The 24,497-nt window shown below is 47.3% G+C and overlaps 2 protein-coding genes across 12 annotated transcripts; both read right to left on the bottom strand.

Moving 5' to 3' along the window:
- Positions 1-8,860, bottom strand: kcnj16a (potassium inwardly rectifying channel subfamily J member 16a). Of its 2 annotated transcripts, XM_054767801.1 has the most exons (3): positions 8,845-8,860; positions 7,111-7,227; positions 1-1,359 (listed from the first exon to the last, which is right to left on the bottom strand). In XM_054767801.1, exon 3 carries the CDS (start codon positions 1,356-1,358, stop codon positions 210-212), a length of 1,149 nt encoding a protein of 382 aa, XP_054623776.1. In that variant the 5' UTR covers position 1,359; positions 7,111-7,227; positions 8,845-8,860; the 3' UTR covers positions 1-209. The 2 variants fall into 2 exon arrangements, with proteins under 2 accessions (XP_054623776.1, XP_054623777.1); XM_054767802.1 differs by lacking the exons at positions 7,111-7,227; positions 8,845-8,860 and adding an exon at positions 3,099-3,995.
- exoc7 (exocyst complex component 7) lies at positions 7,111-23,009 on the bottom strand. Of its 10 annotated transcripts, none has more exons than XM_054767791.1 (22): positions 22,802-23,009; positions 22,590-22,655; positions 22,330-22,514; positions 22,149-22,254; positions 21,850-22,072; positions 21,607-21,774; positions 20,988-21,155; positions 20,643-20,711; positions 20,355-20,500; positions 16,081-16,233; positions 15,916-16,014; positions 15,779-15,841; positions 15,648-15,714; positions 15,302-15,340; positions 15,074-15,139; positions 14,880-15,000; positions 14,702-14,797; positions 14,567-14,630; positions 14,370-14,411; positions 14,167-14,300; positions 13,376-13,954; positions 7,111-7,229 (listed from the first exon to the last, which is right to left on the bottom strand). In XM_054767791.1, exons 1-21 carry the CDS (start codon positions 22,859-22,861, stop codon positions 13,852-13,854), a joined length of 2,238 nt encoding a protein of 745 aa, XP_054623766.1. In that variant the 5' UTR covers positions 22,862-23,009; the 3' UTR covers positions 7,111-7,229; positions 13,376-13,851. The 10 variants fall into 10 exon arrangements, with proteins under 10 accessions (XP_054623766.1, XP_054623769.1, XP_054623767.1 ...); XM_054767794.1 differs by having other exon boundaries at positions 20,988-21,080; XM_054767792.1 differs by lacking the exon at positions 15,302-15,340.
- Between the last annotated feature and the right edge of the window lie 1,488 nt (positions 23,010-24,497).

Below are 24,497 nucleotides of genomic sequence, written 5' to 3'. Positions count from 1 at the left end.
TTTCATGAGGTCATGCTTTTATTGTGAAATTCCTGCACAACAAATGTTTGTTAACATTTGACCTTTATTGTCAACACAAACATATGTTGCTCTGTCTTCATCATCATCATCATCATGACTATGCCATGTTGACCTTTGACCAAGACCCATATGTTGATGACATCATAACACTGGCTAGCGCTAACGTGACCCCTCCGTGACGTGAAGCGTTACATTTCTGGGCGACTGGCGTCAGGTGGCGCTAGCGTGTCAGGGTGTTTGCGGTCGGCGAGGTCGCCTTCCTTCGCCGGTCGCACCTTCACCCTGGGTGGGGCGAGGAGGTCATCGGGGCGACGCGACCTGGGCGAAGGACGCTTGTGGAGCTGGTAGGCCTCGGCGCTGAGCTCAGGCAGCAGAACCTTGGCGGTTTGGTTGAAGAGGACGTAGTCCACCGTGTAGCGTCTCCTGCCGGCGCGGATCATCTCCTGGAAGACGTGACCCCACAGGATGTCTTCGGGCGTGTAGGACGTGCGCGTCTGGTGCAGCGTTCCCGTGCTGTCGTCTGTGTACGTGAAGGACACCACCACCTCCAAGCCGGAGTGCCGCAGCTGCGCGGGGCTCATTCCGTAGAGCGGACTTCCGGCGAGGATGCAGTGGCAGAGGGTGGTGGGCGTGACCAGGACAATGTCGGGCTGCTGGATGAGCAGGTCCTCGTAGGTCACGTCCACCTTGCCGGTGGCGTGCACGGTGGAGCGTACGATCTGAGCGCGAGCCGTCCCCTCCACCAGGTGATGGCGGCGGAAGTCGCCAACCCTCCAAGAGAGGCACAGGTGGCCGTCACGGAGGTTGATGACGGCACAGCTGCTGAAGCCCACCGTCTGCGCTCGCTTCCTGGCGGACGCCATCTTGGCCACGGCGATGCCAATGACGAAGGTGTCGATGAAGCAGCTGACCACGTCCTGGATGGTGACCGCCACGATGGCCACGGTACAGTTCTCCGACATTCCTCTGGTGCCGTAGCCGATGGTGGTCTGCGTCTCCAACGAGAAGAGGAAGGCGGCGGTGAAGCTGCGCACCTCGTAGACGCACGGCGCCAGTTTGGGGTCCTGCACGTCCCCGTGAGCCAGAGCGATGACCCAGAAGACAATCCCGAAGAAGAGCCACGACAGGATGTAGGACAGAGCGAAGATGAGGAACATCACCCGCCAGCGGATCTCCACCAGCGTGGTGAAGATGTCCGTGACGAACAGGAGCCACTCCTCGGGTACGTGACGGAACACCACGTCACAGCTTCCCTCCTTGCGCACGTAGCGCTGCTTCCCGGGCTCCGTCTTCACCGCCGTCACCTCATCACGAGCTCGCACGCTTTGGTACCACATCCTGCACACAAACACACACAAGTCACACAAAAGACACACAGCAACGCAACACACACATCTTCTCCAACCTGAACAACCACAACACCCAACATCTTATACTCCACTATACTATACTATACTATACTATACTATACTACAGTATATCCTAAACTATACTGTACTGTACTACACAGTACATCTAACCCACAGTACACTCATGTATACACTATGTGTATATACTGTATTAGGGCTGGGCGATATATCGATATTATAAAAATATCAATATTTCTTTCAAGCACGATATCAAAAACGATATAGACTCGATTTGCGCCGGAAAAGCTACACCTCGCTACAGGCGCCATCTGCTGCTAGCACTGGCCCTTTGGAAGCAGAGGCTAACACCGAGCCCCGGAACAGCCACCCCTCGCCATAAGCACCACCTGCAGCTGGCACCGGCCTCGAGGCAAACTACACCTCGCACCAGGACTGCCTGTGGCTAGCAGCAGGCTCGGGAGACGCTACGACTCGGAGCAGCTAGCACTGTGCTCCGGAGAAGCTACACCTCTCACTAAGTGCCATGAGCGGCTACATTTAAGCCACATTTAAGCCAGTGTGTGTAGTAGCTTGTGCGTGTGTGTAGTTGGATGTGTGTGTAGTAGTAGTAGTAGTGTGTTGTAATGTGTGGCGCGTGTGTGTAGTAGGTGGTTGTTGTTGTGTGTGTGTGTGTGTGTGTGTGTGTGTGCGTGCGGCGTGCGTGTCTGTGCAGGCTGATGTAGAGCCAGGATGTGAAGGTGTTTTGCGCACATCATGGTGTGTGTTTGTGGTGTTGTGTGTACAAAACACACGTTGACCTTGGCTACTCATTTTCCCGTAGGACGTGAGGCTGTGAAGTGTTGTACTTTGTGTGTGCGTGTGTGCATGTGTGTGTGTGTGTGTGTGTGGCGTCCATGAGAAGAGAGGAGACACTGAAGGCGTGGTCGCTATGACGCCATGACGGTGTTTCATCAGATGCGCCGTTGGTTGTCGTGACCTTCAAAGCTCCTCGGTGCACGGCGACATTACAACAAGTCACTTGTAGCCTCACGCGCCACCGAGCTAATGACCCATTAGCACGCCGTTAGCACGTGGTCGCCATGACAACAGTGATGAGAACACGTGTTTACATGTTTTTAAACTGAAGTCCTCGCTTCCTGCTTGATTCCTTAACTCAACTTTTAAACCATTCAACTCTTCACCTGTACTGTAAATGACTCAACTACCAAAGTATTCATGCAGGGATGTTCACTGTTACACACACTCCTGATCAAAATGTTACAACCAGTTGGAAAATGGCCCGAATTTGCATTTTGCACATTTGGATCTTAATGAGGTTTTAAGTAGAGCTACAATATGCAAAAACAAGAAGGGGGGGTGAGACAAAAAGCATTTTGAAAAAGTAATTTATTGAAAACAACAATTAAACTGAAATAGGCTGTTTATCAGCTGATCAAAAGTTTAAGACCAAAGGCTATAAAAGACAAAATCTGCTCCAAATGTTCATTTTCTGTCAGGCATTCCCACTGTCATGCCCTCCTGATGGTAAAGCTAAGAAGCTTTCTCTTTTTCAACGTGGTGGGATTGTGGAGCTGCATAAGCAAGGCCTCTCACAGCGTGCCATGGCTGCTGAGGTTGGGAGCAGTAAATCAGTCATTCTACATTTTTTGAAAGATCCTGAGCATTATGGAACAAAAAAGTCAAGTGGTAGACCCAAAAAAATCACACCTGCGCTGAGCCGGAGGATCCGATTGGCTGTCGATCAAGACACAGGCGGTCTTCCACCCACATTAAGACCCTTACTGGTGTTGACTGCAGTGCAATAACCATCAGACGCCATCTGTGGGAAAAGGCTTTAAAAAACAAATTTAAGGACCTCGTCTCCTTCAACGCCACAAAAGTGCCCGTTTAGACGTTGCCAGGGAGCATCAAACATGGGACATTGAAAGGTGGAACAAAGTTTTATTCTCTGATGAGAAAAAATGTAACCTTGACGGTCCAGATGGCTTCCAACGTTACTGGCATGACAAGGAGATCCCACCTGAGATGTTTTCTACTCAGCAAAGTGCAGGGGGGTCCATCATGGTCTGGGGTGCTTTTTCATTCAGTGGAACACCGGAGCTTCAGGTGGTGCAGGGTCGTCAAACGGCGGCCGCTTACGTGCAGGTGTTGCAGCGGGCATCCCTCATGACTGAGGGCCCTCGTCTGTGTGGTACCAGCTGGGTTCTTCAACAGGACAACGCTGCAGTTCACAATGCTGGCTTGACCAAGGACTTCTTCAGGGAGAATAACATCACTCTTTTGGACCATCCTGCATGTTCCCCTCATTTAAATCCCATAGAGAACATTTGGGGATGGATGGCAAGGGAAGTTTATAAAAATGGCCATCAGTTCCAGACAGTTGATGCCCTTGGTGAAGCCATCTTCACCACTTGGAGCAATGTTCCCACTAGCCTCCTGGAAACACTCGCATCAAGCATGCCCAAAGCCATTTTTGAAGTGATGAACAAGAACGGTGGAGCTCCTCATTACTGAGTCCTACTGAGAACAGTTTTTGTTCTGGTTTGGAGAGTTTTTTGTTATTTTTTGAGCGATGGTCTTAAACTTTTGATCAGCTGATAAACAGCCTATTTCAGTTTAATTGTTGTTTTCAATAAATTACTTTTTCAAAATGCTTTTTGTCTCACCCCCCCTTCTTGTTTTTGCATATTGTAGCTCTACTTAAAACCTCATTAAGATCCAAATGTGCAAAATGCAAATTCTAGCCATTTTTCAACTGGTCTTAAGATTTTGATCAGGAGTGTATTTTAAGAAATAACTGAATGTCAGCTTTGTGACGTGGGTGAAATGCGAATAAAAATTGCATTAGTTTTGCTAATAATCGTTCATCCATCTTTTTTCTACGCCGCTTATCCTCACCAACACGCTAACCACTACAGGCCACCGTAATATTTGGACTTTACTGTATTCTCGTAGTATTACAACTTCCCATATAACCAAATCTTTTTTCTTTAACATTTCAATTGCTAAAATGATGTTTTTTTCCCCTCATATTTACGAGTTTATTCTCGTAAAATTGCAAAAGTTTTTCTTGTTAGAATACGCCTTTTTTCTCGTAATATTTTGACTTTACTCTCACAAAATTTCTCCTGTTTTTTCCATTTCTGCGGTTGCCTTTTTAAAATAATTTTACAAAAATGGTAACTTTCTTGTTGTAAATTTTTGTTCTTGTTTTCTCCCAACCCAATTTTCCAAAAATGACAACTTTATTTTGCTCGGTTCTCATAATATCACGAAGTGAAATAAAATAACATTTTTCTCTTCAATGTTTCAACTACTAAAATGCTGCAAAAATGATTTCTCCTCACAAAATGAAGACATTCTTTTTTCTCTTAATATTTTGACTTTATTCTCTTAAAAAATTAATAAATAAATAAAAATAAAAAAATAAAAAAATTCTGCTGTTTTTTCCAATTTTGCTTTTTTTTTGTTTTGTTTTACAATTTTAAATATTTCAACTTTCTTCTTGTAGATTTTTTTCTTGTCATATTTTGACTTTATTCCCGTAATATCAGAACTTTTTCCCCAACCAACATTTCCATTTCTCTGTTTTGTTGTGACGTAAAATAAAATATCTTTGTTCTTTAATATTTAAACTACTAAAGACTTTATCCTCGTAAAATTGCAACTTTTTGTCTCGTTAGAATATGACTTTTTTTTTTTATCTCTTAATATTTTGCTATTTTGCTCTGCTATCCTTTTTTTTCCGTTTTGTGGTTGCTTTTTGTTGTTGTTGTTTTTTTTTTTTTTTTACAGTTTTACAAATATTTCAACTTTCTTCTTGTAAATGTTGTGCTCGTAATATCTTGACTTTATTCCCATAATATTATAACTTTTTCCCCAACCTAATTTTCTAACAATGACACCTTCATCCTTTGTTTTATTGTGATGTAGAATAAAATGCTAAATGTCTTTCACTTGTACCTCCGAGGCACCGTGACACTGTTAGCACATATAATAAATAAATAAAAAAATACAAATAAAATATTTTTTTATAATATGAATATTATAATAATTAATACTATAATATTAATATCTTTAATCATCTTTTTTTCTTTAATATTTTAACTACTAAATGACTATTTTTTCTCATAAGATTACTTTATTTTTCTTGTTAGACTGATTTTTTCCCCTCTTAATATTTTGACTTTATTCTTGTAAAATTACTGCGACTGATTTTTCCATTTTTGTTGTTGTCGTTTTTAGCTGTAATAAATGATATATTTTAGAATGTGCCGTCGGCCAACAACACAATAGCCGCAGACCGCAGGTGGCCCCCGGGCTGCATGTTGGACACCCTTGTATGGCGCATTGAAAGGGAGTGTATGCAACTAGTTTAGGATTACAGCCGACATGTGTTACAATAGTGGTTTTAAAAAAACACACTCTACAAATGTCACAATTACAAATGAAGCTGCATAAAAATTGTCGGGCCCGAATAAAACGATTGGTCTTCATGGCTGCCAGTCACAGCTGCTGGTACACATGTAACACCTCTATGTCTATGTCTATCTCTATCTCTATGTGTATGTCTATGTCTATCTCTATCTCTATGTGTATGTCTATGTCTATCTCTATGTCTATCTCCATCTCCATCTCCATCGCAGACAATTTACACTACATACATGCTGTGGTTTGCGTCATGAGGAGGGGGCGTGGCCTACGCACATCAACACCTTCTACGGAGGTGCGCACAGTTGTCACACACATTCTTGTCCTCACGCTAAGTGGACGAAACAAAGACATTTGGCTGTGAGACACGTGTTGGAAGACGTCGTGCTGAAGTAGAAGACATGTTGACTGGAAACACAAAGTTGACGATACAAACATGAAACAAGACCTCGGTGACGCCTCCACACACGCACAGAAAGAGGAGTCACATGACAACTAATCTGCGTCTTTGTCCACTTTTGAAAGTGGATCTCCGGCAAGAACGTCCTAGCGACAAATCTCACACGGAAATGTTTTTTCAGGCAAGAATGAAATAATCATAATAACAAGGTGAGCGCTACCTGAGGCGTGCACGTCGGCCGTGCGCTGCTCTGCTGGAATGAAGCCACACACACAAGCGCACCTGTCAAACACAGCAGAGTGACACCTCCCTCTTTCCACGTCATCACATGACCACCTCACACACACGCCTACCTTCTGCTTTTCAAAATAAAGCTTTTTTTTTTATGTCACCTTGGGGATGCAAGGGTCAGAGTTCAACACTCTGATGCACACTCCTTGCTAGCTAAACGCTACGTACTGTAGCTTCAACGTGGCATCTCTGGCCAGGTAGATTGCGTTGGTGATGACTCAGCATTCCGGCGGCGGCACCAGAGAGAGAGTGTGTGTGTGTGTGTGTGTGTGTGTGTGTGTGTGTGTGTAAGTTTGGGTCCAGAAGTTAGTTTCATGTTGAGTTGGCGTTAACAAAGGAGCACCTTTCCAAGAAAAGTCAATCATTTTGTTCCCAATAAAAAGACGCACTGGAGCGCCATCAAACGATGGAGGACATGTTCTCACTGACCATAGCGAGGAGATTGCGTGCATGCGTGTGTGTGTGTGTGTTTGTGTGTGTGTGTGCGTGCGTGTGTGTGTGCAAGCGGTGCGACCAACAAACCAACATGGATAGACGTGGCCCCGTGTCACCTTCACCTTGGCCTCACCCGACCATCGTGTGTGTTTGTGCACGTACCCGTGGAGGTGTCGTGGAGCAGTGGGTCAGGTCCGGGTCGAGTCAGAACCTTGTGAGCAAGCGTGAGGAGCAGCAGAGGTCGAAGTCCTGAGTGGACTGGTGTAATCATTCAGGGTCCTCTTGCAGGGAAAAAAAAGGAAGAGAGGAAAAGTTTAAGTTAGAGTGACGCCTCCCCTGCCTGCAGGGCAGATCTTTGGGTGACCTTTGAGTGACAAGATGCACTCAAAGGCCACATGACAGCCATCTTGGATCAGGAAGTGGACACACTTAGCTGCGATGTTAATGCACTGTGTGTGTGTGTTTTGTCATCAGCCACTGAGAGTTGATGATATTCTTAGAATATTCCTCGTATTCCAGCTGCCTGTAACATTTTCCGAGCTGCTAATATTTTCCATGCTAGTTTCCCAGAGTGGCTGTGGGTCGGGCGCTATCGTTTGTCGGCGTTACACAACATTCCAACATTCCGAGGCTGGAATTTAACGAGCTTATGAACTTCAGAAAGCAGACATGTTATGATCGGGAGTTTAATGGGAAATGTTAGCGCGTTAGCAAACGCCAGCGCGCACCCCCAGACCCAGCGACGCGCTCATTAGCATCCCGTGCTGCACGGTGCAAGGTGTTGCATGAAGGTCACGGTGACTCCTGCTACGTGCGCTCATGAAGCGGTTCATGTGGCTGGGAAAATCGGCCATGTGATTGACAGGTGACACCACCGGCTTTTGGCATTTTGTGACTAGACAAAACTCCGCCTGCCCGGGCTGTCCCGCAGGTCCATGCTGGTGAGAGCTCTGGTGAAAGATCCATGTCTTAACTTTGGACTTCCTGAGAAACCAGCAAAGCACTCTGACAGGCAATACTGGACCAGAATCTCAGCCACTTTTCAGACCAGTTGAAGAGACCACTTGAATGAAGTTCTCACTGTTCTGGTCCAGTTAGAGTTGTGTGTCACCTTGTGTCGCTGCGGTCCCGCACATGGACCACACGTGTGCTGGTGTCACAGCAGTGGGTGGTTCTGATTGGATCCAGATGTGAGCGCACGCACAGCATCTCTGGTGCTTACACGCCGCCATGACACTTCAGCTTACCGCTAACGCGTTAAACGTGCTACGCGCCCATTACAGGCGGAGCGTGCGCGGAAACGTCCAAACAAAAGCGGCGAGTGTTTATTTGCTGCTTGTTAGCGGCTAACAAGCTAGCTTCCTGCCCCCTTAAAAACAGGAGGAGGAGATGATCATGTCTGATGGAGCGACAACTCCTTCCACGGTTAGCCACAAACGCTCCTGTCAAACACACACAACAAAAACACACATTTGCTCCAGCAATCAAACCCGAGGCTCTTTGGTCGCAGGCCTCCTTCCTCACCACTAGTCCACAAGTCTCACCCAGAGGTCGCATGTGTGTGTGTGTGGCTTCAATTAGCGTGGTGACTCAGGAGCCTTCAGATGTCTGACACGCAGCTTCCGACCATTCCGGCCTTAAACGTTTTCCCGTGTGTTTGCAGTCCACAGTCTCAGACACATGCGTGCACGCGCGCACGCACGCACGCACGCACGCACGCACGCGCGCACGCACGCACGCACGCACGCACGCACGCACGCACACACGCACACACGCACACACGCACACACGCACACACGCACACACACACACACACACACACACACACACACTGTGATGACGACGACCAGGAAAAAGTTTGCCATCCAAGAACTTCCTAGTGTTTAGATTCCCTACATCCAATAGTCAACGATGACATCGTCATGGCGATGGCGTCCACAGCCCGTGTGAGCGTGTGGCGTGCGTGCGGCGACCCGCCCGTTCCGCTCGTTGTAATCCCGCACAGATGAGACCATTGGGCTAAAAATACTCCAATCCGTGTTGTGATGGGATCAAGATGATTGGGAAAGGAGTCCGGCGTGAACTTTGTGTCGCGCTCGTCTTGTTTTTCCGGCGCTCGATCCGCATCATTTCAGCATCGTTTCCTGTTTGCATGTCGGCACGCCGCAATCACCCGGGAGTCATGTTGGCGGAACGGATGCCAGCTGGTGCAGCTGTGCGGAAGTATGTTGGGAAACTTCATCCCCTGATGCCTTATGATTCGCACTGGGCATTGAGATAACAGTCCAGGCTTTTTGCTCGATGGCTAGCGCTCTCGCAGATCCTGGTTGGAGCCCGTGCGGAACGCCACCCATTGGGAATATGAGCCAGCATGGTGGCCATATGCCATAGCGCTCCTGGCATCACATGGTATGGAGAGCGTGCACGACGTAAATATGACCATGTGACGAAGCGAAACGCTGTGTGTGTGTGTTGTTGTCATGTCAACATGTTCTATGTAAAACGAGATGCTTGGTTTCTCCTTTCAGGAGGGAGGGAGGGCTCGCTAAATTTTCTTTCTTTTGCCTGCGACCTCACCAAGGATGGAAGTGGTTTACGGTGTCACATGACCCGTTTAGCCTCCTTAGGACGGTCTTTCCCAGGAGGTTGATTGGTGCTACATTGTCCCGATGGTCCATGAAGGTTACCTCCCTGGGCAACAAATGATGGAGATTAGGCAACGAGCAGTGGTCTTTGGAGGCATCCTTCTTTAGGGTACCACAAGTGTTCTTTGGAGACATTCTTCATAGGGAACAAGAAGTGGTCTTTGGAGGTGTCCTTCAGGGAACGAGAAGTGTTTTTATAGACGATCTTTAAGGAACGAGAAGTGTTTTTTGGAGGCCTTATTGAGGGGACAAAAAGTGTTCTTTGAGGCGTCCTTCAGTGAACAGGAAGCGTTCTTTGGAGACATCCTTCAGGGAGCGAGTTTTCTTTGGAGCCGACTTTGAGGGAACAAGACGCGTTCTTTGAAGTAATAATAATAATAATAATAATAATAATAATAATGGATTAGATTTATATCACGCCTGTGAAAGCACTTTCACAGTGAACACATTCATTCAGTCCTCAGTCACTGGTGCCGATAATCTACATCTGTAGCCACAGCTGCCCGACATGTGGCTGCTAACCACCACCAAACATTCAGTTACATTCATACACCAGAGGGGGCGGCTTTGGAGGCAAGGTGTGTGACGTGTCTTGCCGAGGGACACAACAATAACAACTGGGATGGAGGAAGCAGGGATTGAACCACCAACCTTCCGGTTTCAGGATGGCCTGCTCTACCATCTGAGCGACTGCCGCCAGAGAAGAAGCCCGTTTAAGAAGCGTCACGCAGCTTTTAGCGCACATGCATTGTGTATCCGCCCCCCCCAGGTTCTATCTAAAGTGTGTCAGGTCACACAGGAGTGTCTGAGGCCTAAGGGACTGGGTCACCGACCTCATGATGGCGTCACAGGATGGCGAGCGCCATGTGCCGACACAAATGGATTTTTTCTCCCTGAAAGACCACAAGTCCCATGATGCTCTGCAAACGGCCCCCCCATGCCGATGCACAATGCATAATGCACACAAGCAATAAATGTGAGTGTGGCACCAGCAGGTCTAACTTGTCATTGTGGTCCCATGTGTGTCCTCTATGTAACGTTCAGGATATACTGCACACTGGACATACAAGATAGCCGTCACAACAACCTGTGGGCTTTGGCTAATTGACTGACATGATTGGCCGGAATGTTCCATGGCTTGTGTACATGTTCTTGATGGAAGGTCACATGTCACATGTCAGGTGTGTGTTTCTTCCAGAACGTCAAGCATGCGCCTCCTGCAGGTAAACAATCAACCTCAGCGGGGACGCGACCGGTCTTTGATCCCAGCTGGAAGGGGTCACGACTTGAGCGGGCCGAGCGAGGAGAACAGAGGAGAAGATAAGCGCCGGGGGCCTCCTCGGGGCCCCTCTTTGCCGCCGGAGGGAAGGCAACTGTATCAACATGAGCCGGAGCGCGGTGAGAGCCCGTTCACCCGGGCAGGCCCGCCACCGGCGCGCACGTCAAGACCATGTCACGGAAAAACACTTAAATAATGGGGTCACACTCAGGCAGGGGGGTTGTGCGTGTGAGCTTGTGCACGCTCATCATGAGTGAATAACAGGACCGTCGTGTCTTTTATTCTGAAGGCCCCGACCCTCAAACACCGTTAATCACTTCCGCTGTTCGCCGTCGGGCCTCGCGTGTCCAAAGGAAGCGGGCCCGGTGGCCTTCCGTGACCCGGGATGTTGAGCAGAGGTTCTGGCAAGCCCGCTAATGACGTGCGCAGCTGCAATGAGAACATGCACGGCACAGAAGCGTTCTATCCAAGTGTGTGTAATACATCATATTGTGTGCTTATTGGACTTCCCGGGACGTCCTGGACCGCAACAATTCTGGCAGCTGCTCGCAGACACAACATTTACTTGGCTGCAACGCTTCCACAAAGTTCCAGAAGGACCCAAACAAGCTCGCCTCGCATGCAAAGACCACCGCATTCTACCAGCAGAACCGATACAGGTGACGTCGCGGTGTTCCCGCTGCGGGACGACCCGCTTCGATGACCCGAGCTGACCTCTTCTCCACAACTGATCTGACAGGAGGAAATGAATTCCTGGCAATTGAAAAAGATGCCGGAAAGATGAAGACATGGCGAGCCAAATATCAAAGTTCAGCGTGGGAGCACGTTGGAGGCGCACGTGAGGCCAGGTGAAGGTGAAAGGTCGTGCTTGCGTGTTGCCAGGCTGCAGCAGGATCAACATGGGAAGCAGAGCTTCTAGAAGGAGTGCGTCTGTCATCGCAGCTCGTTAGCAGGAATCCAAACAGCGCCAGGCGGCGAGTCGCATGCGAGATGACGGCGCGCGCACACACGCCTGATGCGTCTTTTCCATGAGGGTTGTTGATCTGGATTCCTCCCACGGCGGACAATCTTCTTTCCTGCGTGCACCTTGCACACAAACAGGAAGTCAACACACTCTTCTTTTTCCTTTAGTGGGCGGAGCCTCCCAGAGGATGAGCAACATTTTACCCGCTCAGAAACATGGAAACTTCTGGAAATGGGAAATAAAAGTGCTTGAAGGTGAATTTAAGATGGGGGTTAGCCGCTTTAGCTTGGCGAGTGAGGCAGAGAGGAAGATGGCGGCACACAGCAAGGAGTTTGCTGCTTCCTGTGTTTGGGGGTTGGGGGGGTGCACATAGACTAAGCACAATTAGGGGTCACATTCCTCTGGTGGCTATAAATACTCCTTTCCTCTCGTGTTTAGCTTTCAGGTTAAACGACTGGAACATGTGGCGGTCTCGCATGAAACAAAGCCCTGTGGGGGTCCACTTTGCTTGATGCGACAGCACTCACACGACAAGGAGGCCTTCTTTGTCACATAAGCACTCAGACTGCACCCTATGTGATGTTTCTACCTACAATGAGCCTGTTTTTCCTTCCTGTTGGGCCAGCCTGGCATCGCAACGAAGAAGAAAAAGTTGACCTTTTTATGAATGAATTGCTTTCTCTGACATTTTGTTCTCCAAAGTTTTTTCATGGTGCGCGGCCAGCGGGAACATCTGGCGAGGTTACGGCATTCCTCGCAAGTTCACGGACGGCGTCATAAAAGGCATCGCCGCAAACACGGACTCGCACATCGTTAGGCTCGTTAACGCTCTCAGCGAGGCGCCAACAGAACCCGGCCCGCACGGCATCGCCTCGCTCCTCCGAGTGCCTCGCACTTCCTGTGGCCCGAAGGCAGGAACAGGAAGTGGAGCAAAAGTCCGAAGATGATGTGCGTTGTGTGCACTCGTGGCATGCTGATGTTAGCATGTTGTCTGAAAAATGAAAAGATGACATCACCAGGAAGGCCAGAGGTCAGCCATGTTGTGTTTACGTGCGGAGACATTGACGTGATGTTTGTTTTGGTTGGTTTCCACGTGGCTTTGTCTTCCTCTGGGTTTTCGCATGGCGAAGCATCCGTGCAGGTTTTTTCCGCAGATCCGTGAGTTTCCACCACAGAACAACAATGTTTCCATTTGTATAATCGGGGGGGATTAAAACATCAGTGAAGGCCACTTATTCAAACCATTTGTAGTGAGCGCTTCTGGCAGCCGGGGGGAAACCACACGCAGCTTCTCTCCATACTTTTCCAACTCACTACTTGCTGGTCTTATGACCTCAGATCAGCTGTCTGATGCCAATGATGGGTGAGGCACGTGCCACACCAGCAGAGGGGAGCAGAGTACCAATGTGTCGAAAGAATCAGTGGACTTTGATTGACACTTCAACTGATCTGACTCTTGACGGCCTCTTGTGGAGCAAGGCACACTAAGACACACTACTCAAGTCAGAAACATAAAAAAACTTGAAAGTGCTCATATACCTGCAAGTGGGGAAGGATGCCCAGCAGAAGAAGTCTTCAAGTTCACCTCTGCTGATGCGTCACGCAAGCCGGTCCAACAGGCCGCCATGCCTGCAGGATGTTGACCGGACGTCATCTCGCTGAAGAGCATCACTAAACATCAGATCGTTTCTGCTGCCCTCTGCTGGCCGCCCAGAGGTCTCGCATCTTCCCGTGTCTTGTTTTTGTCTTGTTCAGTAGATGCAGGAGACAAACAGGTCGTAGGTCACTTGTTTAATAACTGTCATATCATGTGACCTCTTCATCATTATTGCAGGAAACACACTGGTCGTCCCGTCCTAATCAATAGGTACAGTCACAACTCAGGAAAGCCACGACTGACTGACAGGAAGCAGGGGGAGATATTTTGCTAATTAGCATCCAAACATTGCTTTTAATAATGCCATGATTAAATCACGCACGCACGCACACAACACTGGGGACACTGGGGGCGGGGCTCAAGCGGAGGTGTCAAAGAGCTTCTCGATCATGTCCTCCACCTCATCTGGACGGTACTTGTGATACTTCTCTGGGTTCTTGGTGAATGAGATGTTGGCGCACCTGCAACAACGCAAGCATGCTCAGACAAGGAGTCGTTCAAGAATCAATAAAAAGGTTGAACAAAGAGTCATTCCATGCGCAAAAGAGTCAATCAAGGAGTTGTCAGAGTCAATGCAAGAGTCATTTAAAGAGTCAATCCACTCAGAGTAATTCAAAGAGTTGGTCAATGAGTAAAAGAGTGACTCAGAGTAGTTGGAGGATCGTGTGATCACCTGTGCAGGAAGCTTCTGTAGGCGTCCGACACCACCCTCCTCTGGGCCTGCCGGATGAAGTCTCTTTGCTCTTTATCCGGGATGGCCCAACCCTTCTGGATCTTGCACAGCTCCTCCAGGCCGTCGTTAAAACCCTGACGGGACACAGAGAGTCACGATCGTGCACCACAGGCGACGACGCTGACGCGTGACAGCGAGCTCACCTTGAATTTGTCCTTGATGACCTGGCGCTCTTTGTCCCGGAGCTAAGGACACACACGTTCAGTTAGCATGCACTTATGTCTTATATTACACTGTTTTTGGATCTGCCCTGGGAGGGTAGCCATGCTAATAAGCAGTTGTCATGGTAACCGCCAGGCTGTCACATCTTTAAACTTGACCTAGTTGGTCAAAGTCTGACCTTGGCGCCCGGCTGGAAGACGGGCATGTTGCGGTCCGTGAGGTGTTCGGTGACTTTGAGCCAGCTGGGCGGAGTCAAGCGTAGAGTTAGAGCACATTGAGAGGCGAGGGCCGTGAAGAGGAGCTAAACGTTCACCTGCGCTGGTACATCTGGATCTGCTGCTCGATCAGTTCCCGGTAGGAACCTTCTGCACGCTTCTGGGTCACCGTTACCAAATGGATCAGCTCGGACCTACGGACGTGTACAAGACAAGTTGGTCCACTTTACGTGTGTGTGTGTGTGTGTGTGTGTGTGAGAGACAGAGGAAGCTGACTTCTCCAGAGACTTGAGGATGTAGTTGTAGTTGTTGTGGAGGAAGATGGCACTCAGAGCTGAGTCCTCATACACTTTGGACTTGCTCAGTAGGTTTAGCTGAAGATTCCCCAGAACTTTACCTAAAAGGACAAAGTTGCAGGTCACCACCTGGCATCTACTAGAGCGCCCACTAGAGGTGGTGTGTGTGCGTACAAATATACGTGCTGAGGAGCCGCTTGTTGAACTCGGACGTGTAGCTGCTTGCTGACGAACTGGACTCTGGGAAACACACACAGTGTCAGAAAGCCCACTTGAGGTTGCCATGGTAACGTCTAGAAAAAAAACTCATGCATTTCTCAGCCGACTGATTCGCGGCAGGACCATAAAGGGCTCTCATCACGGGCCCACAGGGGTCCACGGGGAGGGGGGTGGCGTGCTTACCTCGGGGGTCTAAAGGGATATTGTAAGTGTCCCCCAGTACTAAGGGGCCGAGGCCGGGCACAAGAGAAGAGAAAGAGGCACAGAGACATGTTAGTGGACAGGAAGTAGAAACAGCCGCATAGTGAGGGGAGCGGGGCTATGAAATGAAAGGGAGGAGGAGGAGGGCGCCACACAAACATTGGTAAAGGACATGTGTCATGGCTGCTCCTCGGACAGGAAACATGCGCCATGCCAGAGTGAGGAAGGTGGAAACACGTACGTGTTCTAGAATGACCGTTCTAACGTGGCTCGTGTTTTAGTGCTACATGCGCATGAATGACGTGCGCTAACAGGGGCGCGGCGGTACCTTGCGAGGCCAACATGGCTCCGGCGGTCTCGTGGAAGTCGAGCAGCTGCTGCAGGAAGAGGATGGCCTGCGGTAGACGGGAGGCGGGCGTGAGCATGGACTGAGAGGAACCTATAACAACGTGCGCTTACATTGCTGGTCAGCTCGTGCACGGTTCCGTCCTTCGGCATGTTGTATTCCTTGTCGGGATCATTCTGCGGAGAGAGGGAGCGATGAGGGAGGATGTTAGTGTGTAGGGGGCGTGGCCTCCATTTCCTCCGCTTCCTGCCTTAATGCTGTCTGCAAACTCCTCCAGAGCTTTGGCTCCGATGGTCTCCATGGACGTAATGAGCGTGGGAAGTTTGTTCTTGGTGCTCGCCGCCGTGCCCTGCGCACAATGTGTCGCTCAGCTTGGACATGAGGAATTGTGTTCCCGCACCGAGATAAGCGGTACCTGCAGCGTGGTGTCAAAGTCGGACTTGTTCATCTTCAGGTGTCGGAGGATGGGAAAGATGGTGAGGACAGCAGAATAGTCGTGTCTCATGATGGCCCGACGAGCTGCAGACACAATGTTGTCTCCCTCCAGCATTAGGTTGTCCAGCGCCTCCTGTGGAGCAAATGCAGGTGGTTAGCCTAGCTCAGGGGTGACCAAAGTGCGGCCCACGGTTGTTGTTTTTTTTGGCTAAAACAATTTGTTTTAACAAAAAAATAATACAAATAAAAGCAGCAAAAATGGAAAAAAAAAATCTGCAGTGATTTTATTTTTATTTTTTTCAAATTTTCTGACAAGCTAGCACATTATCAGCAATAATTTCACAAGAAAAAGTATTAAAAATTACATTACATTAAAAATATTAAGGAAAAAGTTGTAAAACTAGAAAATGCATAATTTTACAGGAATAACATTGTAATCCATCCATCCATTTTCTATACCGCTTCTCCTCATTAGGGTCGCGGGGGTATGCTGGAGCCTATCCCAGCTGACTTCAGGCAACAGGCGGGGTACACCCTGGACTGGTCACCCGCCAATGGCAGGGCACATATAGACAAACAATAATTCACACTCACATTCATATTAGAGTCACATATCAATTTAGAGTCGCCAATTAACTTAACATGCATGTTTTTGGAATGTGGGAGGAAATCGGAGTACCCGGAGAAAACCCACACACGCACGAGGAGAACATGCAAACTCCACACAGAGATGCCCAACGGAGATTCGAACCCTTGCCGATCTCCTGACTGTGACTGTGCGGCCAACATGCTAACCACTAGACCACCGTGCGGCCCATAACGTTGTAATATTATGAGGAAAAATAACATCATGTGAATAGCATAAAGTTAAAATATTCAAGAATATTCAAGATTTTTTTTTTATTAGAAAACAGTCGTATTCTAGCGAGATTTTTTTTATTTTATTATTTATTTATTTATTATTTATTTTATTAATTTTATTTAAGTATAAACTTATTATCAGGAAAGATGTCATTTTAGTAGCACAGTTGAAATATTAAAGAAAAAATTGTATTTTTGAAAACTTGTAATATACGAGAAACAAGCAAAACAAAATAAAGTTATAATTTTTGGAAAATTAGCTTGGGAAAAACAGTTATAGTATTATGGGAATAAAGTCATCATATTACAAGACAAAAGTTTAGAAAGTTGGATTAAAAAACAACAACAGCAAAAGCAGAAATGGAAAAAAAAAACAGCTGTAATTTTATGAGAATAAATCAAAATATTGCGAGAAAAAAGCCGTATTCTAACAAGAAAAAAGTCGCAATTTTACGAGAATAGATTCTTAATATTATGAGGAAAAATAATTTTAGTAGCATAAAGTTGAAATATTGAAGAAAAAACAAGATATTTTAAAGTCGTAATATAAGAGAAACCAGCAAAACAAAATAAGATGTAATTTTTGGAAAATTAGGTCAGGTAAAACATTATAATATTATGGGAATAAAGTCCTAATATTACGAAAAGAAAATTTATGAAGATTATTTAAAGAAAAACTTGATCTGGAAAATTAGAAGAAAAACCACAGCAAAAATGGGGACTTGCAATGAGTCTCTTACAGCGCTGGGGAGGAATTTTGCACAATTGTTGTCATTCAGCCACATTGGAGGCTTTTCCAGCATGAAGCGCCTTTTTAAGGTCATGCCACAGCATCTCAATAGGATTCAGGTCAGGACTTGGACTAGGCCACTCCAAAGTCTTCATTTAGTTTTTCTTCATCCATTCAGAGGTGGACTTGCTGGTGTGTTTTGGATCATTGTCCTGCTGCACAACCCAAGTTGGTTTCAGCTTGAGGTCACCAACAGATGGCCGGACATTCTGCTTCAGCAGAATTCATGCTTCCATTTATCACAGCAAGTCTTCCAGGTCCTGAAGCAGCAAAACTAGGGGTGTAACGGTACACTAAAATGTAATTTCGGTGCTCGGTTCGGTTAATTTTCGGTACAAATATGGCAGAAAAAAATGACTTAAAATGCTTTTATTTTGAGAAAAAAAAGCAAACAGAACTTTTTTTTTTAATAAACACAAGCGAGCCATTTGGGTGATATTTCAAATATATATATATATATTTTTTTTAAATAGAAAAATAATAATAAAATAAACTGCTGTATTTAAACGTTGTGGCGAAATGTAACGGACAGTTACAGTTAAATAGCTCTCTGCTGCGCATGAAGTCCAACCATCTGTCGTAAGTGAAATGGCGGACACATGTGATCACTTTTATCTTTTTCATAAAGTGCTGGTATAACTTTCTGGCTAAAGTGAGGACGTGATGGTATTTCGTAGCGAGGTACAAGAACTTTAATCATATACAGTCATGGAAAAAACTATTAGACCACCCTTGTTTCTTCAGTTGATTGATCCATTGTAATGCCTGGTACAACTAAAGGTACATTTGTTTGGACAAATATGATGATGATAACAAATATAGCTCATAAGAGTTGAATTTAAGCGCTGATATCTAGCAACTTCCATGCTTTTCGTGATAATAACCCAAATCACTTAAGTTCTACATGAATAGCTATAGCATTGTACTGCCAAACAATTGAAGTCTTATGAGCTATTTGTGTTGTCATTGTTATATTTGTCCAAACAAAGGTACCTTTAGCTCTATCAATGAACAAGAAAGTGAAGAAACAAGGGTGGTCTCATCATTTTTTCCATGACTGTACTTAAAGCCAGCGCTCTCAACAACTGAATATGGACGTAATCTTGTGGCTCCAACTCCATGTGTTCCTGCTTTGGCCCGGTCAGCGCTGCTTGCTAGAGGTTGTTTATATGCTAAAGTTATCTGTGTTTGAACTAAGCTGGTTTTCTTTCTTGTCGATGTAACGTTCCCTGCCAGATGATGCCGTTTTAACATGTTAGACGTGTTTCCTGCAGCATACCCAATATCCGTGGAACAATGTCGACACACAACTTTGGATTTATCCACTTGCCTTTGTCCATCCGTAATTTTAACAGGGAAGCCAAAGTGTTCCCAAACAGGAGACCGTAGTGAGATGGGAGGGTCTTCCAGCTCAGGCCATGATGCCATCTGTCACGCCTGCGAGCTACTAGCGTTCCTCCCCCTCAGTCAGTCGTGTCCGACAATCAGTGGTGTCCATGCGGAAACTCGAACGGGACTTTAGGTCCATGTGAAGCGCTTAGATCACTCTAGTAATAAATCAAATGAGGAAAAATAGCATGAAATATAACCAAAACGGTACGTAAGTGGACTGAACCGAACATGCAGAACCAAAACAGTTCAATACATCCATGTGAACCGTTACACCCCTTAGCAAAACAGCCCCAGACCATCACACTACCACTACCATATTTTACTGTTGGTATGATGTTCTTTTTCTGAAATGTGGCATTACTTTTACGGCACACCTTCCAAAAAGTTCAACTTTTGTCTCGTCAGACCACAGAGTATTTTCCCAAAGGTCTTGGGGATCATCAAGATGTTTTCTGGCAAAATTGAGACTAGCCTTAATGTTCTTTTTGTTCAGCAGTGGTTTTGGTCTTGGAACTCTGCCAGGGAGGCCGTTTTTGCCCAGTGTCTTTCTTATGGTGGAGTCATGAACACTGACCTCAACTGAGGCAAGTGAGGCCTGCAGTTCTTTGGATGTTGTTGTGGGGTCTTTTGTGACCTCTCGGATGAGTTGTCGCTGCGCTCTTGGGGTCATTTTGGTTGGCCGGCCACTCCTGGGAAGGTTCACCACTGCTCCATGTTTTCGCTATTTGTGGATAATGGCTCTCACTGTGGTTCGCTGGTATCCACAAGGCTTTAGAAATGGCTTTACAACCATTTCCAGATTGATAATGTCAATGAATCTCAGTTATGGGGGGGCAATCACTTTTTCACACAGGGCCATGTAGGTTTGGATATTTTTTCCTCCCTTAATAATAAAAAGTTTCATTTAAAAACTGCATTTTGTGTTCAGTTGTGTTGTCTTTGACTAATATTTAAATTAGTTCGATGATCTGAAACATTTCAGTGTGACAAACATGCAAAAAAAAAAGAAATCCGGAAGGGGGTAAACACTTTTTCACACCACTGTATATGACAAAGCTGGGATGCAGTTTTTTCTTGAAATACATGTGACGTCTTAGCATGCTTTACAAAGTATCAAGTGGCCTTTGCATCCTTGCTGGAATAACTTTGGACACACCTGGCCCAGCTTAGCATGGGCAACAGGAAATGTGCTTGTAAGACTCAGCGCTGACCTGAATAAGGGAGTCAAAGGTCTTCTTCTGGTGGTGCTCGGGGATGACCTCCGTCAGGAGGGCGTACTCGCTCTGCGCCAGCTTGATGAAGGCGCTAATGCAGTGGATGTACGAGTCGATCTCGATGTCCAGCACGTCGTCTTTACCTGAGAGGAAGCAAATGTTGGCATCACGTGCACGTGTCATGCGTGCTCAGCTAGCACGGACAAACGTCTACATGACGCACAGATGGGGCAGTGTTGGGCGGAGCTTACATAAAACAATGGCTGCTTGTGCTCTAGCACTCACCTGCGGAGCCCCCGTGCTTGTCGGCCAGAGCGTCAGTGATGTGTCTGACCCGCAGGTCGTGATCGTAACCTGCTGAGACGGACCTCGTCAGACCAGCCGGTCCTGACGAGGCCGACGGTGTTGGGGGAGGGTAGGCTAAACCCGAAACATTTGACCACCACCAAGCACCCGGGGGAGGGGTTCCACAGTCAGTGCGCTCTAAGCATCGCAACAGCTTTAGACCCTTCAAACCAAGTCAGCTGACATGCAGATGCCGTGCGACTGGTCAAAGCTGCCGCGAGACGGCGCTCTACAACATAACACCAGAAGAAGAAGAAGAAGAAGAAGACGACCAGGGTGCGTTACCTTCCAAAGGTGTGAGGTTAGAACCCCCCTTTTTCCCATCCAGCCCATGCTGTGAGTACTGTTTCAGAAGGTTCTGAGCCTTGCGAATGGTCCCTGGGACCCGAGGAGAGGGAGGGGCGGCAAGGTCCCGACAGCCAGGAGGAAGAAGAGGAAGTAGAGAAAGCAGAGCTGCCAAGTGAGTGATGAAGAACATGAAGAACACAATACAGCACATCCAATCAGCACCACCACCAGCACAGCCACGGGTTTATATTGGGCGGAAAGGGGGGGAGGGGTCCACAGCAGAGCTACAAAACACTATGAAGCCACAAGTACAGGTACACAGCAGCTCGACAAGGTAGAGGACAACAAACATGGTTAGGTCATCATCATCGTTGTGAATGTTAGCATGCACGTTCATCAACCTCTGTACAAGCTAGCACATTATCAGAGCAGTGGACAGACCGTTTATTATTGTTAAACAACAACGATGACGTTCTTCTCTGGAGCACGAGCAGCAGTTAGCAGCCAAGATGTCACGTGAGGCACACTGACGCTGCAGCAGGTCTCCTAGCAACACGTCTACCACTAACATTCTAGTCGCCACGCTATTTTTAGCACAAATCGCACGGCGTCCTACCTGGCCTCTTGGGAACCTTCTTGGTGGGCGTGTCTTTGCGCTTGGCTTGGACCGCCGGCGAGTACAAGACCCCGGAGGAGGCGCTGTTCTTACGGAAATGCTCCTTGAGGCCTTTGATGGAGCGATCCAGCTGACTGGACCTGATCTGGAAGTAGACGGTCATGAAATCTGAAAGCGACACAGGAAGAGCGTTTCAGGGAAGATGTTCTGGAAAAAAAATTGACAGACGATTGACACCAGAACCTTGGTTCCGTCCGTATTCCACCAGCCAGCAAGCTATGCAGATGATGTCTTGGAGCACGGCTTCAGGTAAGTGTTCCAAGACCACGTCCTCCTGAACCTCCAGCTCCTCGTCCACGCTGATGGCGTCCAGGATGAGGATGGGCGGAACCGGCTTACTGTAGCGTGTCAGGAGGCTGCGGAACTCGGCCTCCAATAACTCTTTGCCCTTCTCAAAGCGGGCTTTCTGCAGTGGAACAATCAAATTACACAAACATTCCTGTGTAGAAGAAGACGTGACATCATCAGGACGGCGCTCATACCACTGTGTTGAGTTCGGGGCTGTCGGGATTGTTGTCCTGGAAGTATTCCACAGCTTTCTGGATCTTGGCAATGCAAGCCAGGTATTCATCCAATCGGCCTGTCGGTCTGGAAAACAAATACGCTTCAGGATTCATGTTTCTCCGGCGGGAGGGGACTTACCCCACCGGTCAAACATCTCACCCCTCCCTGATGATCCGGTCGGTGTCTTTGGCAACGTGATAGTAGCTGATGACGTGGTCCATGCACGACAGCGTCTTGTCCACGTTCTCCTGCAGACGCTGCAGGTTCTCCGTCTGTTTGTGGACCGGGATGATGGAGTTCTCCAGCTGCATGAGGCGGCTCTCGAACGACGACAGAATGGACACCTGGGCAAATGCCATCACACACACACACAATCAAGGGATTAGTCGTACACAAGTGTGTGTGTATGTAGGTCTTACCATGCCATTGGTCAGCTGATCACTCTTCTCCAGATTCTCGCGGATGAATGACAGCGTCTCTTGTTCCTGTTGAACAATACAAAGCAGGCACAAATCAGACAGACAGGGAGTCGCTGACTCGTTTTCCTTGTTGTTGTTTCCACATGAAATTCGGCTCAATTCAACTCAATTTGCCAAACAGGAAGCTCGTTTGTGATGCTAAGGGGTCTGACCTGCTTCAGTTTCTCCTCAATTTCCCTCTTCCGGGCAGAAGCGTCCTCTGTGGGAATCATCTCGACAATAAATCCCCTCAAAGGTCATCCGCCTGAAGATTAAAACGAACTAAAAGTGCTTTTAGACCACAAAATGAAACATTATTTTGTCCCAAAACAGCGCCGTATAGAGCAAGGCAACACTTGCTAGCTTGGGCTGCTGTCGAGTGATAGGCACTTCCGGTTACGTTTTCGAAGTCGTCCGTGTAACTTTTGGTCATTGAATGTTCTTTTTATGGATGAGAATTAAAAACAAAAACGATCGGCTCATTCGAATGTCATTTTGGTATACAATAAATGCAACTGAAATACAAAACGTTCTTCAAAAAGAGATTAACTACATCTAAATAAACGGTTGGATTGCAATAGTACATTTTATATAAAAACATATAAAATCACTAGTCAACAGAGAGAAAAAAACGGCCTTTTTTTCATATTCGGACACCGGAAGCTACACGGGCCAACAATTATCCTCCATTTCTATTTCCGTTTAGGCACTTTATTTTGTAAAGGCAATGGGCCTATTTTCCGCCAATCGTTTCTGTGATTCGTGTTCGGTCTTTGTATGTTTTCTGTATTCAAAGCGGCCCTTTAACGTGTATTCGTGTCCCAGTGTTGTTTAGGTATGATTTAACGGTGAACGTAAACGTTATTTCTACTTTCCGTGTCAATTATGTAATGACCAGATTCAACCACATGAGGTCGCTACTCATGGATTGGCGACAATTGATGGCATGGTGGTGACATTACAGCACAAGAAGCACATGATGTAACTCAGGCTACTTTCCTCACTTAAGTTTATTAAGATGATCTGCATTAAGAAAAAACTACAGCTTAGAAATGTGTAACAAATGTATTTACACGAACTGGGACGTACCGGTGCACTATAATGGCGGTTTAAAGGTCATGGGAACAAAATACAAAACAGAAAACAGCTTAGCTTCTTTCCATCCATTTCCTCCACTTATCCGGGTGACGGGGGCAGAAGTCTCAGTAGGGAAGTCCAGACTTCCCGGTCTCCAGCCACAGTTCCACTGAGAGGACGCCAAGGCTTTCCCAGACCAGCTGTGAGACATGATCCCTCCAGCGTGTCCTAGGTCTGCCCCTGGCAAACACCTCCCTGGTGACACATCACCAGGGAGGTGTCCGGGAGGCATCTTGACTAGATGCCCGAGCCACCTCAACTGGCTCCTCTCGATGTGAAGTAGCAGCGGCTCTACTCTGAGGCCGCCCTGGATGACTGAGCTCCTCACTGTATCTCTCAGGATGAGTCCAGCCACCCTACGGAGGAAACTCATTTCAGCCGCTTGTATCCACGATCTCGTTCTTTCGGCCACAACCCAAAGCTCATGATCATAGGTGAGGGTGGGAACATAGATAGGTAAATTGAGAGCTTTGCCTTCCGGCTCAGCTCTCTCTTCACGACAATCCGGTACAGCGACCGCATTACTGCAGACGCTGTGCCGATCCACCTGTCGACCTCACGCTCCAACCTTCCCTCACTCGTGAACAAGACCCCGAGATACTTAACTCCTCCACCTGGGGCAAAACCTCACTCCCAACCCGGAGGGAGCAATCCACCCTTTTCCGACTGAGAGCCATGGCCTCAGATTTGGAGGTACTGAGTCTCATCCCAGAAGCTTCACACTCAGATGCA

The sequence above is a fragment of the Dunckerocampus dactyliophorus genome, chromosome 2 (genome assembly GCF_027744805.1).
Source record: "Dunckerocampus dactyliophorus isolate RoL2022-P2 chromosome 2, RoL_Ddac_1.1, whole genome shotgun sequence".
NCBI lineage: Eukaryota > Metazoa > Chordata > Actinopteri > Syngnathiformes > Syngnathidae > Dunckerocampus > Dunckerocampus dactyliophorus.
The sequence above is the reverse complement of the archived record's forward strand: the minus strand, read 5'-3'. Positions and strand labels throughout refer to the sequence as shown.

What these genes read in the sequence shown, in the direction of transcription:
- exoc7 (XM_054767791.1), bottom strand. Translation starts at nt 22,861, where the DNA reads ATGATTCCCACAGAGGACGCTTCTGCCCGGAAGAGGGAAATTGAGGAG. An exon ending in GAAGGTTCCCAAGAGGCCAG is followed by an intron (nt 21,156 to 21,606) that starts GTAGGACGCCGT and finishes CTCACTTGGCAG; the next exon opens with CTCTGCTTTCTCTACTTCCT. An exon ending in AGCCATGTTGGCCTCGCAAG is followed by an intron (nt 15,341 to 15,647) that starts GTACCGCCGCGC and finishes TCGGCCCCTTAG; the next exon opens with TACTGGGGGACACTTACAAT.
- kcnj16a (XM_054767801.1), bottom strand. Translation starts at nt 1,358, where the DNA reads ATGTGGTACCAAAGCGTGCGAGCTCGTGATGAGGTGACGGCGGTGAAG.